The following is a 17,239-nucleotide window of genomic DNA, read 5'->3' as shown; positions in this document are numbered from 1 at the left end:
GCCCACCACTGCTTTAAGGTGGCACAAGGCTCCTTGGCTTTTCTGGCTGCAAGAGTCTAACATGGCCACTGCCGCTGGAAACGTCCCCTGGATGTAGGAAACAGTGGATTATGAGAGGAGGTATCGTGGGTGGCAAGTGGTTCTCTTTGAGGAATAATCCGATACAAGGCACAGACTTACTTCCGAAGGTGCTCGTGTTCCTTTAAGAAAAGCTCTGTCCTTCTGTTGTTGACGCCACACCCGCTTTTGTAGGACCTGGAAGATAAAGGTAGAAAGTCCCCCCAAAATGAGATTGCAGGAGCAGTGAACCATGTTATAGTTAATTGTTGCAGCTTGTCTTCACTTACCCCGCCCCACTGCCCAGATCACAGAAGAATATTCCTACATTATGAATGGTCCATGTCACCATTAAGAAAAAGAGGTTGGAATATGCCAGTATAAATGTGGACTGTCCCTGGATCAAGGGACTTCTCTTCTTTAAGTTCTCAAAGCTCTTAATCTAGCTCAAGGTTGTCATCTGAACTAGTCTGAACTAGTTTAAGTGGTAATCAATCACAGTCAGTCCATCATTTGAAAAATAGGACTTCAGAGCCGCCTCGCCACAAAATGGCAACTAGGCATTCTGTTTTGGTGGCTGTAATCTTGGTTCAAGGAGACACTTAGTGCCTAGTTTATATATCTCAGGGACGCGGGTAGTGCTGTGGGTTAAACCACAGAGCATAGGACTTGCCGATCGGAAGGTCGGCAGTTCAAATCCCTGCGATGGAGTGAGCTCCTGTTGCTTGGTCCCTGCTCCTGCCAACCTAGCAGTTCGAAAGCACGTCAAAGTGCAAGCAGATAAATAGGTACCACTCTGGCGGGAAGGTAAACGGTGTTTCCGTGCGCTGCTCTGGTTCGCCAGAAGTGGCTTAGTCATGCTGGCCACATGATCCGGAAGCTGTACACCAGCTCCCTCGGCCAGTAAAGTGAGATGAGCGCGCAACCCCAGAGCCGTCTGCGACTGGAACTAATGGTCAGGGGTCCCTTTACCTTTACCTTTACCTTTAGATATCTCAGTTTCTAACAGTGTCTGCAGGCCCCAAGCCCCAGCAGAACAGAATGTTGGCTGTGCCACCAAGTTTCCTGGGAGTGAATCAACAGGCAGGGTCAGCCTTGCTGCTCCTTCCACCATTTGGGCAATTCAAATTGTAGCCCCTGTGAAAAAGCCAGTTGCCAATCGCAGCAACATAGTGCTTCTTTTGCTGTTCGGGGGGGGGGGGGGAGGCTATTCTGCGGTTCTTAGCAGACAGAAGGAAGCCACAGGCTGAGCTCAGTTCAAAACAGCAGTGGCCTCCAGGAAAGTAAATATTTGCGGGAGGGAAAACACGAGCAGGGAGTGGCTCCTTGCATGAAGCAAAGATCCGATTCTCGCTGTTGGCAAATCCTGCACAGCTTTGGGGAAGCAAAAGAGAAATTCCCAGGGCATATTTTTCTTGGGAATGAGGCAAACTATCTTTTCCATGCTCTGTCAGCCTAGGTTCTATTGGAACAGAAAATTTTGCTGCGTCTCTCCCCCTGCTCCTCTTTGGTGTCTCTTACAAAGAGCAGAGATCTGCCTTGCCTTTGAAAGCTAACTCCATAACACCAGACCTCTTCAATCTTGCCACCCCAGATGTTGCTAGACTACAACTCCCATTGTCCTTGATCATTGGGCCAAGCTGGCTGGGTGTGATGGGAGTTGGGAGTCCAGTGGCCCCCCAGGCTTCTCTATCAGGCCCTTGTGACTCCCCCTAGGCCTTGCCCTCGCTGGCCCTGATTTGCATCCTCCTCAAGTGTTTTTGCCTGGCTGGGACTGTGTCCTTGAACTCTGATCATGCCTCTCTCTGACTTGGAGAGGGGTGTGTGTAGAAACAAACCTTCACTGCCCAACTCGCTTTCTCCTTTGGCTCTGTCCACCAGTGGCCTGTGGTCATCAAGAGGCTGCCCAAAAGGCAATGTGGCCCTCAGGCTGAAAAGCATTCTCTACCCTTGGGCTCTGGGTCACCAAGAATGCCTTTCTGCCCTGGTGGAACTTGGGTGAAGGCCACGCTCCCTAACGACTGCAGAGAGCGCTAACTTACTCAATATCCTTCCGCACCGAACCCATGAGATTCTCTCTTTCCCGCACTGCCAGGAAGTTGGTTTTGGTTTTGTGGAATTCGTGTGTGTAGTCCTGTAACAAGAGCAAAAGATTTCAAGCATGTTAGACTTTGAGAAGTGCGGTTCTTCCTCTAAGGATGAAGCTCAAAACGTTACAAATCTTCCGAGAGCCTTTCCCAACCCACTGACCTCCTCCACATGTTCTGAACTACAACTCCCAGCAGGCCCTGCAAACGGTGTTCAGGGATGAAGAGGGCTGGAGTCCAATAGCACCTGAAGGGTGCCAGCTTGGGGACGACTGTCCTATAGTATGTATGTACCAAGTGTAAAACTAAGGCTCACACAGAAACAGGTCTACCAAGGACTCTGGCTCAGTAGATGGCTACTCTAGCCTAACAGTTGCGGCTGCAACCCATTTAAGAACAGGATCAGAGTCACATTTATTTTCTAGCAGATGTTCGGAACTTCATACATGACACGGTGGCCTTGTTCACACATAACAGTAAACAGTAGCTAACTGTGTACTGCGAATGCACCAATCTTGACCAATTGGCTCCTCCCAACTAGCTCAAAGAACAAGCAAAACTATACAAGGAGAGACACTCGCTCTGGAAGACCAGCTCTATAGTCTTGAGGTGTGCCTAGTCCCCATGGTGTTGGTGAATGTCCAAGCGTCCTCTAGAGCATGGAGCACCGATTTCTGGCTGCTGCTGGTTTGTTCCCAGACAGGTCCAGCTTGCCCACTGCACTTCATGCTCCAATAATGTCCCACCTGGACTCCTGCAATGCACCCTCTGCTGCCCTTGAAGACAGCTTGGAAGCTGCAGCTAATGCAAGATGCAGCTGTGAGAATTCCATCAGGCTTCTCCCCTAGGGACCATGGAAACACTGCTTCTGAAGCATTTGCACCCGAAGCCAATTAGCTACCCAATTCAAGGTCTTGGTTTTGATGTATAAAAGCCCTATGAGGCTTGGGACCCACTTATCCGAGAGACTGCCTCTCCATGTATAAGAAACAGGGAACTGATCATCATCCCTGACCACTGGCTACTCTTAAGACATACAGGACTGTATCCAACGTTCTCTGTCCGCTAGTGCAAAGGCTCTTGTGTTAGAGGACAGATGAGTTTTAACGTTGTGCAATGGAGGAAGGCAATGAAACAGTTCTGCCAGCAGAAACTCATTGCACGATAGATTGTGCAACTTACTTCACAGCAAGGTTGCCAGCTTGTGCGTTCTTTAACTTACCACCTCACTGGATACAACCTGCAGGCTTTACAAAACATGTTTTTTAAAAATACTTGACTGCTGTGTATTTACTTCTGCAGTTGTAACACCCTACCTTACAGGGAAAGAGCACGTATAAATGATAAAACTAACTGATGAATGCAAAACAAATCCATAGTCAATGTTTGGTGTTGGTTGAAAGGTCAAGGTTTGTTCGAAGTGAAACAGAACAAGATTCCTGGTTCAGCTGTAACGCTCTACCTTTAAAGAACATTCCTCTCCCGTCCAAGAATTCTGGGAACTATCGTTCCCCCTGCACTATAATAATTTATTTCTACCCCGCCCATCTGGCTGGATTTCCCCAGCCACTCTGGGCGGCTCCCAGCAAAAGATTAAAAATACATTAAAACACCAGTCACTAAAAACTTCCCTAAGCAGGCTGAAAGAGCCACCGAGTCTGGCAAACACCAGAGCGTCACCCCCAGAGCTTCTTCCTACCTGCAAGATGTCTCTGTGCCGCTGCAAGGTGTGCATCAGAGCCGCGTTGAGGGATGGGACTCCGGCGCTGTTGGTGTACTCGGCCATTTTGTCATTTATCCCCGTGAGCTATGAGAGGGGGAAAAGGGAGCACACAGGTTGGACAGGACACAGGTTCTTCACAGGAAAGTTAAGAACATGCATTTGGAAAGGGAAAGGGAAACCACTGCTTTTTGGAGCACATAGCAGCTGTTTTAACGAAGAGAAAAGCTGGCAGAAATCCTGGTAGGAGGCATTCTGAAACAAACATACAGGCTTTCCAAAACAAATGCTCAACAGTTCCATAATCACTGTTATGGCCCAATGCTGTTCTGGGACTTCAGAACATTATAAGAGCCTTGATGAATCAGGCCAATCCAGCACTCTCTCCTCGCAGTGGCCAACCAGATGCCCCAGTGAGAAGCCCAAAGTAAGACCTGGGCACAACAGCACCATTATCCCCATCTGCAGTTCCCAGGAACTGGGAGGCATACAGAGATATACTGCTCCAATGGTGGAGTCGGTACAGTTTGATGCAATTTGTGCACAAACAACTCAGACCACCGTCTTTTGAGGATTTCTATACTACTCTTTAGAATACATATCTGAGGGCTATGGTAAGAAACTATCAGCGGTAAAATAAGCAACAACAATGTCAAAGTGCTTCAAAAATGACAGTGTGAAATCAGACAAAGTGATCAGTGTTTAGAATTTAAAAAAGGTATTGTTACCCAGCCTTGCACTGCAAACTCTTGTGTGGGTGAAATACGCTGGCATTTTTCAGGCCTCCCCTTTTGGATTGAGCTTGTTAAAAGCAAAACCCATGACTGAAAAGCAACCAGACAGTTCTGGTGGAGGAAAAGAGGCCATTCCAAGACCCTCCGGGTGGTTTAAACTGGGGTGGGTGGAAGGCATGTTGGGATCTACTGGAACATCTCTAGATGGATGTGCAGTAGTAGTAGTTTGCCTTCACCAGACTATCCCAAACCAAAAAAAGGTTTAACAGTACGAAACTAACACAAGACACCGTCAAGGGACGTTTACTCAGATACAATACAACATAAAAAACCCTTAAAATGCTGCATTACCCTGGCAGATCACAACATGCCTCTTTAAAAAGGGAGAGGAAGCTTCCTCTCTTAACAAAGATTAAATGAAAAGGAGATGAAATAAAATGAGTTTGCACAAATCTAAATTAAATTACGTAAAACTGCAATTTGATACGCATTGAGGGTTCCTGTTATTAACAATGAGATAATTTTATTATCATTCACTAACAGTGATTTTCTTAGTTTTGTGTCTTATGTAAAACCTAAATGAATAAAAAGCATAAAACTAACATAAAATACCTAAAATTGTCCCAAGTATTGCTCTCCAAGATGGTATATAAAGGAAAATATATAACATGTGTGACTTGCAATAGGTTGGCAAGGGTTTCTGGCTCCTGACTGTTTAACAGCAGCAACAACAACTTTAAAAGGGACTTTTCTTACCGCCTATGAAATTAGGCTTCTGGGATTTCTAATGATTTACAGTCACCTAGCTGTAGATAAATACTTATATATAATCAGGTCATTCCAGAAGATGCTCATGGAATGAGGAGAGAACTGGCTGGGCCCCTGGACCATCAATCTGCATCTGACTTCAGTCCTAATTTTATCACTAATTTCTTAGCAGTTAAGAAATTCCCTAATGTCTGCATCACAGCAGTAGAGTACAACTTAGAAAAAAGGGGGGTGGATAAGGGAATTGAAGCAGAAAAGGCATCCATTCCAGGCAGGAGATGACTTTTTTGCTCATGGGAGAAAACACACTTTAAGGAAACAGAGCCACCACTTTCTGCACCATTGTTTTTTAAGCTGCTCCAGCAGCAACTTGTGTCAAAAACCTTGAAGGTCACAACAGAGGCCTGGGAATTTAACTGGCTGAAATCCCACTCACCTTCCCCAAGAGCTGCTCGATTTCCACAGCCATCGTTTCGAACATTCGGTCTTGGCTTGATCCATTCAGAAGAGGGGTTGTGTCGGAGCTGAGTGATGAGAAAGACAGACAGACACCCCTCTGTAAATATTATGGCAGAGTAAAAAGGTGCACCTAATTGTCACAAAATGTCACGGGCGACCCTGCAACCCAGAAGGCCCTGTTAACGCTGGGGAAACCAATGGGACCAATGGGACACAGGCAAATGCCCAAGAATCCCAGGTGCTGATGCCAGCCTCTGTGGTTCTCACCTGCAGAAAGGGAGGAAAAACAGTTGCACATGTGCTCTCCTGGGCCTTAAAGGCACAGGAGGAAAAGCGCTGTTGCCAGGCTCTTCAGCTTGTTCCTTTAAACTGTCACGATGCTGAACTGTGGCTTCCTGCTATCATGGACTGACTGGATGCAGAGTAGTGCTGGGAGGCACCAGCCGGGGAACCCTCAAAGGAACAAGGCTCAGAGCCCAGGGATTGGTGGTGGGAGGACAGTGAGTGGTCAGAGGGAGAAGGAGCAGAATGGGAGGAGGAGGTGACAGAAGCTGAATAGGTAACAGGGTTTAATGAGCAGGAAGAGGCTGGGGCAGAAGAGTGCAGAATCAGAGGCAGAAGGGGAAGCTGGAGAGGAGTAGAGGAGGGCTGTTGAAGCAGCCAGGGAGTCTCTCCCTACTGCTGTGACCAGTTCCCCTCCCTGCTGGTCTTCCAGAACACACAGGGGAATTAAGAGAGCACAGCAAAGAGAGACAAGACAAAGGAGCTTTAGGTTGCAGGGGAAGGAGTCTTAGGGAGCAGTGGGACAAGACCTACTGGGAAGAGTTGCTGGGACCACTAAGCCTGCACCGTTTTGGTTCCTTTGAATAAAGAGTCAGCTTCACTGACACCAGGTGTTTTATTGCTCTTGACTCTGGCTCCTGACATCTATTCTGGAAAGTACAGCTCTGATGAGCTACCCCAGATGCTATGGTTTCAGGACAGGCCAGCAGCAGCTAGGAGAAGCAGTGGGAAGAACCCGGAAGCAGAAGGTCCCTCTTTGCCTGGCCCCTCAAAGCCTCTCCCTAGAAGTAGCCTCATTAGGTAGTGTAAAAGCAATTAGGAATTGTGGGTGGGGCACAACCACAACCCCTAAACTGTGTCAGGTAAGCCACAAGGCAGGAGTCTTGAGTAATGAAGCTCAAAAAGAATAGAGAAAAGACAGGTCTAAAACAAAAACTATTTTGAAATGGTAAAAATGTCAAAAACAAAAGAAAAGTAGGACAGTAGTACCTATACCTGTCGCGCCTTCCCTCTCGGGAGCTGCTGTGGCTGTAGCTGGTGCAGAGCTTGCTGAAGGAGACCAGCTTGAGGTCCAGCTCATTCTCCAGCTGCCGGGCTTGCTTCCTCAGATCTGCACCAACAAGAGAAAGGGGGGGAGTGAGCCTTTCCTGCCCCCCCACACCCCTACACACACATCCACACCCCTACAGACCTCCACACACCCTTTGCTGCTCCTAAGCCCTCAAGGGCAAAAAGGAAGGGGCTTCATTCAGCTCTGTTTCCGAAAATGGATATGAATTTCAACAGTGTAATGAGATGCAATGTTCCTAATATGATCTGTCACGGATCAGCAAAATGGGAAGCATTCTGCTTTGGAAATGTTAACAGTGTACAGGCTGAAGAGAACAGAAAATGTGTGCTTCTACTACTGATTAAATGATTGCATTTAGATCCCATATTTTTCCCAGGGTGCTCAAGGTAGCATAAATGATTTTCCTGCTGCTCATTTAATTTCCACAGCAACCATGTGAGGTCAGTTAGGCTGCGAGGCACTGACCGGCCCAAGGTCGCCTAGGGAACTCCATGACCGAGTGACGATTCGAACCCTGGACTCTTGAGTACTCTGTGACACCCCGCTGGCTCTCTCACTGCATCACCCTAGTGAGGTGGGAAACCTGTTGCTCTCCAGATGCTGAACATGGGAAGCTGCTGTACACTGAGTCACACCATAGGTCCCTCTAGCTTCAGCCCGGCCTACACTAACTGACAGTTAGCTCTCTGCGGTTTCAGGCAGGAGGCAATTCCCAGACCTAGGTGGAGATGCTGGGGATTGAAACTGAGGGTTTCTGCCGTGCAGCTATGGCCCTTTTTATTTTATTTTTGAGAAAAACAGGCTATGCAGCATTATAATAAGTAAATAAAAACTGGGGTCACAGAATCATAGCGTTGGAAGGGACAACGAGGATCGTCTAGTTCAACCTTTGCCTAACATGGGGCTTGAACCCACAACCCTGAGATTAAGGATCTTGTGATCTACTAACTGAGCTATCCCTCGGGTGGCAGTTGCTAGGGGCAGAACCCCAAAGAGGAGTGCCTGCTTATGAACCTCCTGGAAACAAATGTAATCTCATGAAGGAAAACAGTGAATAAAAGCTCCACGTTTAAAATAAAACTGGCTTCAAAATCCACAGGAAAACAAGATATTTCAGATAACCTTCAGTCTAATCCACTAAGCCATAAAAAGATAGTGTCTATCAGTGCAACTCAGATGGCAGGGTCCCTCTTAGCACCAATTACTGGGAGGTGGGAGAAAGCGAGAAGTAGAGTGCCAGGGGCATGTAAATGCTTTTGAACCATTTGCCTCCCTGCAGGCACCTTTCAGGTTTCGACCTATAAAGCACTGTGTGTCTCAGAACCTGAATACCTCAGGGACTGCTACCCCCCCCCCCCATGAGCCAACCCAATCCCTGCATTCAGCATCCAAGGCCTCTCTCTATGTGCCCCCCTCCAAGGACGCTGTGCAGGGCAGGGACACGAGCTTGGGCCTTTTCAGTGATGCCTCCCTGTTTATGGAATGCTCAAAAGCATACCAGTGCAAGTGGATAAATAGGTACCGCTGCAGTGGGAGGACAAACAGCATTTCCATGCATTCTGGCACTCATCACGGTGTCCTGTGCACCAGAAGCGGTTTAGCCATGCTGGCAACATGACCTGGAAAAGCTGTCTACGCCTGCAGACAAACGCCGGCTCCCTCAGTCTGAAAGCAGAGATGAGCATTGCACGACACAGTCGAATATGACTGGGTTTAACTGGTCAGGGGTCCTTTACCTTACCTGCTTTCCCCAAGGAGGCACAACTGGTGTCATCACTAGCTACATTAAGGCACCAGGCAAATGCATTTATCTTTACTAAGGTCTTTGACCCTTAATTTGGAGGCTTTTAGATATTTGTGGCCTCTATTCAGGGGGTGGGATACACCAGATCCACCTTTTATACATATGAATGGGTTTTTAGGTTTCTATTTTGCTTTGGTTTTGAACTGTTTTATAAGTCGCTTTAAGTCACTTTTTGTAACAAAAAGAAAGCAAATAACTGCAACAAACAAGCAAAATGTATCATGAAAGTACTATATAAACGCCACAAATAAATTCAACTAAGTTTTATTCAGAGCTGTTGTTGGCATTTGTCTGTCTCAAGAGACAATGGAGTGCCGTCTTGGGGTGAAGTGAAGACCGCTGCATCGAAGTGACCTCCCCAAAGTCCAGTGTGTATGGAGGTGCTGGGTTGCCCAGACAACAATATCCCCTCTCAGCCTTGCTGATGTGGTCCAAAGGAAAGCAGAGCAAGATGTTTGGCACCAGCTTGGCTGCTGGAGTTGCCAGAAGGAGGCAAAAAAGCGCCATCCAACTGTCTCAAGGACTCCAGATTTGTGTAGGGTTTAGTCGTGAGCCTTTTCTTCTCCCAAATATATCCCACAAGGCAGCGGAGGCTTAGGATTAGAGTTTTCCTTCTCCTACATGGGCTACCTTCCTAGGTTGAAAAGCCCCATCTGCCCCTCACTTTCCTCTGCAGCACGTGCAGAAACTGCCTTCCTGACTGTTGAATTCACTATTGGTATCATCCAATCAACCTGCTGGGCCTGTCTTTGCATGCAATGGAAGTCCCTAACTCACCAAGGTTCTGAGAGACCCATCGGCTACCCTCCCTTGGTTTAGCCAGTCAGTCAAAGCCATTCTTGGGGTGCGACCACTGTTGCGTGTTGACAGCTTCCCGGAGCCACAGGTGAAAGCCGAGTGCAGGGTGGGGACCAAAGCTGGACAAACCACCCCAGGATGAGCATGATGTGTCCCCCACCCGAGATACGACCCCCTCCCCTAACACCCCATAACCTATTCGCAGACTCAGTGAAATGAACAGATGACCCAACGGACGAAGCCCCCAAGCAGGACCCGTGCGTCACAGAAATTCTCCCCTCCTGCAGTTTCCAGCAGTTAACCCTTAGCTGTGGCAAGCAAACAGAACCTCCTTACACAGGAGCAGTGTACCACTGAGCACTTTTCATGTGTGTGTGTGCGAGAGAGAGAGAGAGAGAGAGAGAGACCCATTATGTCTTGTTTGTGGGTCTCCCATTTGCTGGCCCTGGTTGGAAACAAGGCCCCTGATGCTCTGTGTTGGGCCCCACACCTCACCACGCCCCCCCACTCCATTTCCCCAGCCCTCCTCCGGAAATGAGGCCCAATAGAACCAAAGCGCCCCCTTCCCCCGCCTCAGCCCCCTCCCCTTCTTGAGCTTGGCCCCCTCCCCCCTAGACACTTGGGGGGAGCTCTCGCCCTCCCCAGTCGCAGAATATGAGGCCTTCCAGGACCAAAGCGCCGCCTCCCCTCCCTTGACAACCCCAATGGCCCCCTCTCCATTTTGCTGCCCCTCACCCGGCGCCTCCCTCCCCCTCCCCCTCTCCCACCCCGCACTCTTCTTCCCCTGCTGCCCCCCCCCCGTCCCGCCCTACTCACCCTCCCAGTAGTTGCTGCTGCCCCCCGCCGCCGCCATCTTTGTTGTCCAACGTCAGCCCTCGGCGGCCTAGGCCGGCGGCGCGCTAGGCTACAGAGGCGGTGCGAGCCAGAGTGCCTATCCCGCACGGCGCTTCCGGGTCATAGAGATGGGGATGGGAAGGGAGAGCAAGGGCTGTTGCAAGAAACCGTAGGCCGGGAAAGGAGGACGGTGGAGCGTAGAGGTGGAACCATAGAGATGGCGAGGAGCGGCGGTGGCGTGGGGACTCCTAGAGCGCCAGCCGCGGCAGCGCCACTCGGCGGCTCCCGGCGGTAATAGCTACCCGCACCCCGCAGGGCGGACTTTGGGCTTTCGGTTCTCTGCCCCGCCCAGGTTACCATCTGAAACTCGGTTCTGCGCGGGTGAAAGAGGGCGGGCGGAAAGCCAAGTTAATATACCGTGCAATGCTCGCTATGCCTTTGCATAATTTTAATTCTGGTGTAATCTGATTTTTCTTAAGAAAAACAAAACCACATGGATTTTATCGTATGGCTTTATGTACTATTGTTAAACCGCTCTGGTATTAAATAAATAGCGGTCTAATGAATGCATGAATGAATTTATTTCTATCCCACTTTTCCCCAGGGAGCTTAAGGTGATGTGCATGATTCTGTCACTGCTTATTTAATCCTCACAACCCCCCCGTGAGGTAGGTCATGCTAACAGAGGAATAATAATAATAATAATAATAATAATTTGTTCCCCCCCCATCTGAGTAGATTGCCCCCGCCACTCTGGGCGGAAGTGACTGGCACCCAAGGTCACACCCGGTGAGCTTCATGGTTGTGTCGGGATTTGAACCCTGTTCTCCAAGATCCTAGTCTGACACTAATACTCTGCACTGGCTCTCGCTGAATAATTCAACGGGTCTTGCTCCCATAACGTTATGATTGCAGCCTAATTCATTGATTCATTTATTTATTTATCATTATACATACGTAACCCAGCTTTGTTCCAAGGAAGTCAATGTGGTGCATCATGTAAGAAGCCACCTCCTACCAAATCAGATCATTGGGTCCATCCAGCTCTGCATTGTCCAAAAAACTTTCATCACTACTGTATTTACTTGCTTATTTCGTAAAATTTATACACCACTTGGTTTTTTTATTTAAAAAAATCAAAGAGATTAACAAAATATAAAACAGTAAAATCGAGAAAAAATCACCACCATACTTCAAAAGAAGCAAAATTTAAAATACTAAAACAGATTAAAATTACTTCCACTTTCTAAGCATCTGGGTAGGCAGGTCTAAACAAGGCACCAAAAATAGTGAAAGCACCTGCTTGCTCTCAGTAGGCTGGGAGCTCCAAAGTGCTAAATGACTGAGTTCTTACAAATGCAGGAGATATATTTTATGTGGCACCTGTGGTGTGGTAGTGCCCATTCTGCAAATCAAAGTGGTTGAACGGACACATTTGAGGTGTTACCGGAAAAATCCGAGGGCTCCCTTGGACAAAAACAAAGACACCAACCAGGATAACTTGGAGCAAAACAGCAGCCTGTAGGCTTGGCCTTTATTGAACTGTTGCAACAGGGTGTTCCCCTCACTTGCAAGAGAGAGGAAAGACCCAGAAAGATGGTGTGCAAGACCTTATAAAAACTTTTGAAATTCCCATCCTCTAGGTCAAGCCCACCCCCAGAAACATCATGCATACATTACAGAAAGGAGGGGTTGAGGGAGGAGTTGTGGTGGTAACCTGAGTGTCCTGTCACCTGGCTGGTTTCTCCTTTCCCCCTCCCCATGAGTCACTTCCAGGAGACAAAGGGGAGTTGGCAGTTTCCTGCCCCCAGAGGGAAGATCTGATCATGGTCCTTTGTTTCAGTCCATGCTGAATCCACTCCCATATGCAAGTTCTTTGTGATCTTGATGGTCTTCTGTCTAGGACCATCAGGGTTGGCATAGCAACTGGGCAGGGCTCCTGTGGATGTGCTGGGATGGTGAAGGGATTATGGCTGACCAGAACCAAGCCACCCCCCTTTGATAGTCCTTGTCATATGGAGTAAAATAAAAATGGAACAGTGCAAATCCGATGTATGGTTGATTTTTCTATGAATTTATAACAGAAGTGTGGCATATGTAGTGTATGAGTGTGAGTGTGTGAAGTTTGTACAAACTGAATGATTGGGGTGGGGGGTTCCTGCTACAGAGGTAAGGAAATCTTGTAGGTAAACTGATCGTTGATGTATCACATTAGACTGTCTATTGGAGGAGTTAGTTTAAATGCAACTGAAAAAGACTGGAGACCTTTGTGATTATCTCTGTTGGTGCACCACAACTAATATCCATCCCATTAAGATGCCATGTTTGTTACTTGCTGATAACTGAGCAGCCTAGTGACCAAAAGATGCTGTGGATTAAAGCTGGGCCCTTCTGAACATAAAACCAATGCCATTTAGTTTTGGCTTTATAGCAAGCAGCTTAGTTTGCTTGGTGCAGGGCATGTAACTGGCTCTGTTGTATATTGTAGGTAGGAGCTGGTTGGTGATAAAAGCTGTCCCTGAGAAAGTCCATTCCTTTGCAGCATTAAAATGTATGAAAACTTTGTTGTAAACACAGGCTAGTAGTCATCGCCTGCAGAAGGTTTGATCTTCAAATTTCATTTCAAAAGGACCTTAAGGAATTTTGTGTGTAAATCCCCTCTCTGACTGAGCCACTGCCACGCAAGAGATGCAACAGTGGAGCGGACAGGCCAGTTATCTAACTTAATAGGGCGATGTTGTATATTCAGCTCCCCTAAAGCCTGTGTAAGGGGCTACTGCTTTAACAAGCTGGTGGTCCCAGTGTGCTTCAGATGCTGTATTCCTATCATGAAGGGGCTGCCCTGTTTCAATACCACTAGGCTAACCCTTTTTAAAAACAATACAGCAGGACTCATACTACCTGGAAACTTGTCTGTGGTGCCTCCCTTTCTCAAGCTAAAGTAGCACCCTATGTTTAATTTTAGGTGGAAGTTTTTAAAAACTCCCTTGCCCAGAATTTTGATAGAGAGCAATGGTAGGGCCACTGGTGATTTATTGCCGCAGGAGCAATTAAGTATTGTATGTTGAGGACTTCAGTTTTGTTTAATGGGTATTTAGTATGGTTGGATAGTCTTATAGAACCTGTGCTGGGGATCAGTGTGCAAAGAGGACAGGAATGGAGCATAAATACTGTACCGAAGGCTTGAAAAAGAAAGAAAAAAAAGCTTCCAGCAACTTGTACAGGTGGAGCAGACGCTTGCATTGCACTTTCCATGTTATTTCAAGGGAGAATTCTAAAATGTGCCTCTTGGCACCATAATGGACGTTAGGAACAGCCCTTTGGGAAGAGTAAAGCAAAAAGCTTTTGGAGCAGGTGTGGACTCCAATTCCCACCAGCCCAGTGATCAGGCTAATGGGAGTTGCAGTCCAACAACAACAGGAAGGACACAACTTCCCTCCCCACCCCACAATGGCAAAAAGACAGGAACAAATGAGGCAGCTGTGTGTGTATTTTGCATTTGATCTGGAAAAAGATGCCCCTGCATATAAACTCTGATCTACACCAAGGAATGTAACCAGCGGTGAAACAAATACGACACAGGAAGAAGAGACGTCATAAAATAGTTTTATACAGATTAGAGCTCAGTGTACATGTTAAAAAACCCAACACACACTCACAGAAGAGTCATCAAGCCACCCCACCCCCCATTCACACCCACTGGTTTGCATTCCCAAGTCCAGCCCCTAATTTCAAACTTTGCTTTTGAAGGCACAACAGTGCATGGACTAAGACAGGGATGGGTTACACACCAGCAGCAGTTGCAGACCACTCTTCCGCACCACAGAAGCAAACACCAGATCCTCCAAAGGCATAAGGTGTCGCACAGAGCAGGAGCAGGACGCACTTTTGTTGTTCTTTAAGCACCTTTGCATAATTGCTACCAAACAGATGCAGCCACCTGTGATCATCAAGGCAAGACTTGCCTCCACATTGAGATTCTACATTTCAAACAAGTTCTGCAAAGAGGTCTGGTGCCCCACCCAAATACCACCTTATTGCCAACTGGGAAGTTTAGGAGGAAGAATGGCAGGGAGAGAATCCTCTAAATATGTGTTAGGAAGGCCCAACCCAAGACCCATAATATGGCAACAAGGATATCTGGAATCCACACTCAATAATTTGTACTTCAGAAGATTATATATTAAAAGCCAAACATCAATTAAGGCAGAAGATGATTAGGATAGCATTGAAGACTCTTGTAACAGTATTTTGGGATGGATAAAACAGGTAGGAAGGTTGTTAATAGACTTAGGAACTTGATTTCATAGAATCCAATCCTGGCTGATATGAGAGGGACAATGTTAACTCATGTCTTCAACCTTTTGAAGCCCGGGGGGCACATGTGGAATTAAAAAAACTGTTGTGGGCACCACACAATACCCATTTCATGGAATAAGGCTGGCAAGGCTGGTCACTGTGTTTCCTAAAGAGGCAAAAACATAACCCCCCCCCCAAACAACAGAAAAGCAGGCAAGACCCCAAACCACCTCAACTTTTTAAAAGGGATAAAAATGGGAGGGGGAGGGGATCTTTGTGGGTGCAAATAGGTGTGTACATGTCTGAGCCCACAGGCACCATGTTGGGGATCCCAGGGTTCATGGACCCTGCAGTTACTTAAGAAGGAGGGAAACTGAAGTTAAGGAAGCCCAGGCCAGGGAGCATATTACCATCAAATCCTGAAGGGAACATCAGTCTGCCTGAGAGGCATTCTTGTATATTACTCAGTTTAGTATTTTACAACTGTAAACAGCCTTGAGAGCCTTGACAGAATGCAATTACTATTATTTATTAAATTTCTATACTGGCCTTCATCCGAGGATCACAGGGCTGCTTACAGTGAGCAAATCCAGACAGAGAACAAAGGCTAGAGAGTATTTCTAGCCCTAGCTGTTAGAGAGGGTATACTGAAAGCATCATCTCATGGGGTTTCAGATAATTATGGTATGTATACTTAGCAGTAAGCCATAGAATAAGTGTGGCAATCCCAGTCACTGTGTTCCCAATCATGGCAAGTTTTAAGAGTTACAGATAGGTAGCCGTGTTGGTCTGCCATAGTCAAAATAAAAAAAATCCTTCCAGTAGCACCTTTAAGACCAACTAAGTTAGTTCTTGGTATGAGCTTTCGTGTGCAAGCACACTTCTTCAGATACACTGAAGTTGTGTGTATCTGAAGAAGTGTGCTTGCACATGAAAGCTCATACCAAGAACTAACTTAGTTGGTCTTAAAGGTGCTACTGGAAGGATTTTTTTTAAGTTTTAAGAGGTTTGAGAAAAGCATCTGGTTTAGGCCTTGTGGATCACTTATACCAGCCTTTGCCATGCTGGTCCCCTCCATAGGTTTCGGACAAGCTGACCAGGGCTGATGGGTATTGTAGTCTAAAACATGCGAAGGGGACTAGTTTGGCAAAGGGTGACTTATAAGCGTTTCTCACAACAAACTGAGCCAGTATAGGTGGAAATATTTAGCCAAGTTCCAATAAGAAAGCTAGCAAAGGATGAATGACTGAGCCTTGTTTACCTCCCACAGATTTCATTATCTTTCTTTAAAACAAAAACAAAAAAACTGGTCAGTTTTGTTAGTCCAACTCTGTGACAGGTTGCATCTTCCCACACAGGTGATGTAAGAGCCCATGACACAAAGATACATATTGGCAAGAGGACGTCACCCAGCAGATAAATACTTGCAAATGGGTGGTGCCTGTCCAGTCTTGCCTGGCAGCAGCAATGCAGAAATCACCACAATCCTTTCCATTCCCCAACCCTCAAAACAGCCCAGCTTCACTCGGCTGCAATTCATCCACTTCATGGTTTGACCCCTAGCGAGCATGCACCTGACTGGATTTTAACCCTGATGTCTTCCCCAAATAAAGCTAACAAGGCTTAAGAAATGGTGACGTTTAACAAGGAAACAAAAGACACACACATATCCATCATGTACAAAGAGGGAGCTGGTCTACCTTCTAAGAGATTTTTCTAGCCCAAAGAGTGCAAAATAAAACATCAGAAAAATAGGAGGCAGCCTTAAATCAAGCTAGACCATTTGGTCCATCTAGCTCAGTACTTCAACACTGCCTGGCAGTGCCTCTCCAGGGTTTCAGGCAGGAGGAACATCCCCAGCCCTATGTGGAGATGCTGTTGGAGATTGAAACTGAAACTGTCTATATGAAAAGTGGATGCTCTACCACTGAGTTGCAGCCCTTCCCCGAAGCTTGTGGTAATTGTGTGTCAGCTTTGCAACAGCTTTTTACTCTCACTATATGCAAAGCCCATAAATGAAATTTCCAAACAAGTGGCTGAAGAGCGGGGGCGGGGAGACTAGACTTGTACCATGCAACATGAGGAATAACCACTGTAGTGCCTTCCCATCCAGAACAGGCCCACTGACATTCTCTCTCCTTTTTGGAGATACTTTGAGAAGCAGCAAAATCTAATCTCAGCAGAAGAAAAGATTTGCAGTTACAGACTTGGTGCTCAAAAAAGGAAGGATCAAGAAGGAGGTGCCCACCCCCTGGTCTTGTTTTTTTGTGGTTAGGAGTAGCCTGGTGAGTTTTCAAAGCAATTGCATATTAATAAGGTTTACTA

General features: G+C 46.9%; 1 protein-coding gene across 3 annotated transcripts in view; it reads right to left on the bottom strand.

Moving 5' to 3' along the window:
- GOSR1 (golgi SNAP receptor complex member 1) overlaps nucleotides 1–10,749 on the bottom strand; it is a 44,396-nt gene extending 33,647 nt beyond the window's left edge. For 2 of the 3 annotated variants that reach the window (XM_080983232.1, XM_080983234.1), the window contains exons 1-6: nucleotides 10,598–10,749; nucleotides 7,098–7,218; nucleotides 5,803–5,890; nucleotides 3,844–3,951; nucleotides 2,100–2,191; nucleotides 181–255 (exon numbers count right to left, since the gene is read on the bottom strand). In XM_080983232.1, the coding sequence (XP_080839358.1) occupies nucleotides 181–255; nucleotides 2,100–2,191; nucleotides 3,844–3,951; nucleotides 5,803–5,890; nucleotides 7,098–7,218; nucleotides 10,598–10,634 (521 nt within the window). In that variant the 5' untranslated portion in view covers nucleotides 10,635–10,749. The remainder of the gene's footprint in view (nucleotides 1–180; nucleotides 256–2,099; nucleotides 2,192–3,843; nucleotides 3,952–5,802; nucleotides 5,891–7,097; nucleotides 7,219–10,597) is intronic. The other variant, XM_080983233.1, reaches the window with a different exon arrangement.
- Nucleotides 10,750–17,239: the final 6,490 nt, after the last annotated feature.

The sequence above is a fragment of the Podarcis pityusensis genome (genome assembly GCF_964106645.2).
Source record: "Podarcis pityusensis genome assembly, chromosome: 15".
NCBI lineage: Eukaryota > Metazoa > Chordata > Lepidosauria > Squamata > Lacertidae > Podarcis > Podarcis pityusensis.
The sequence above is the reverse complement of the archived record's forward strand: the minus strand, read 5'-3'. Positions and strand labels throughout refer to the sequence as shown.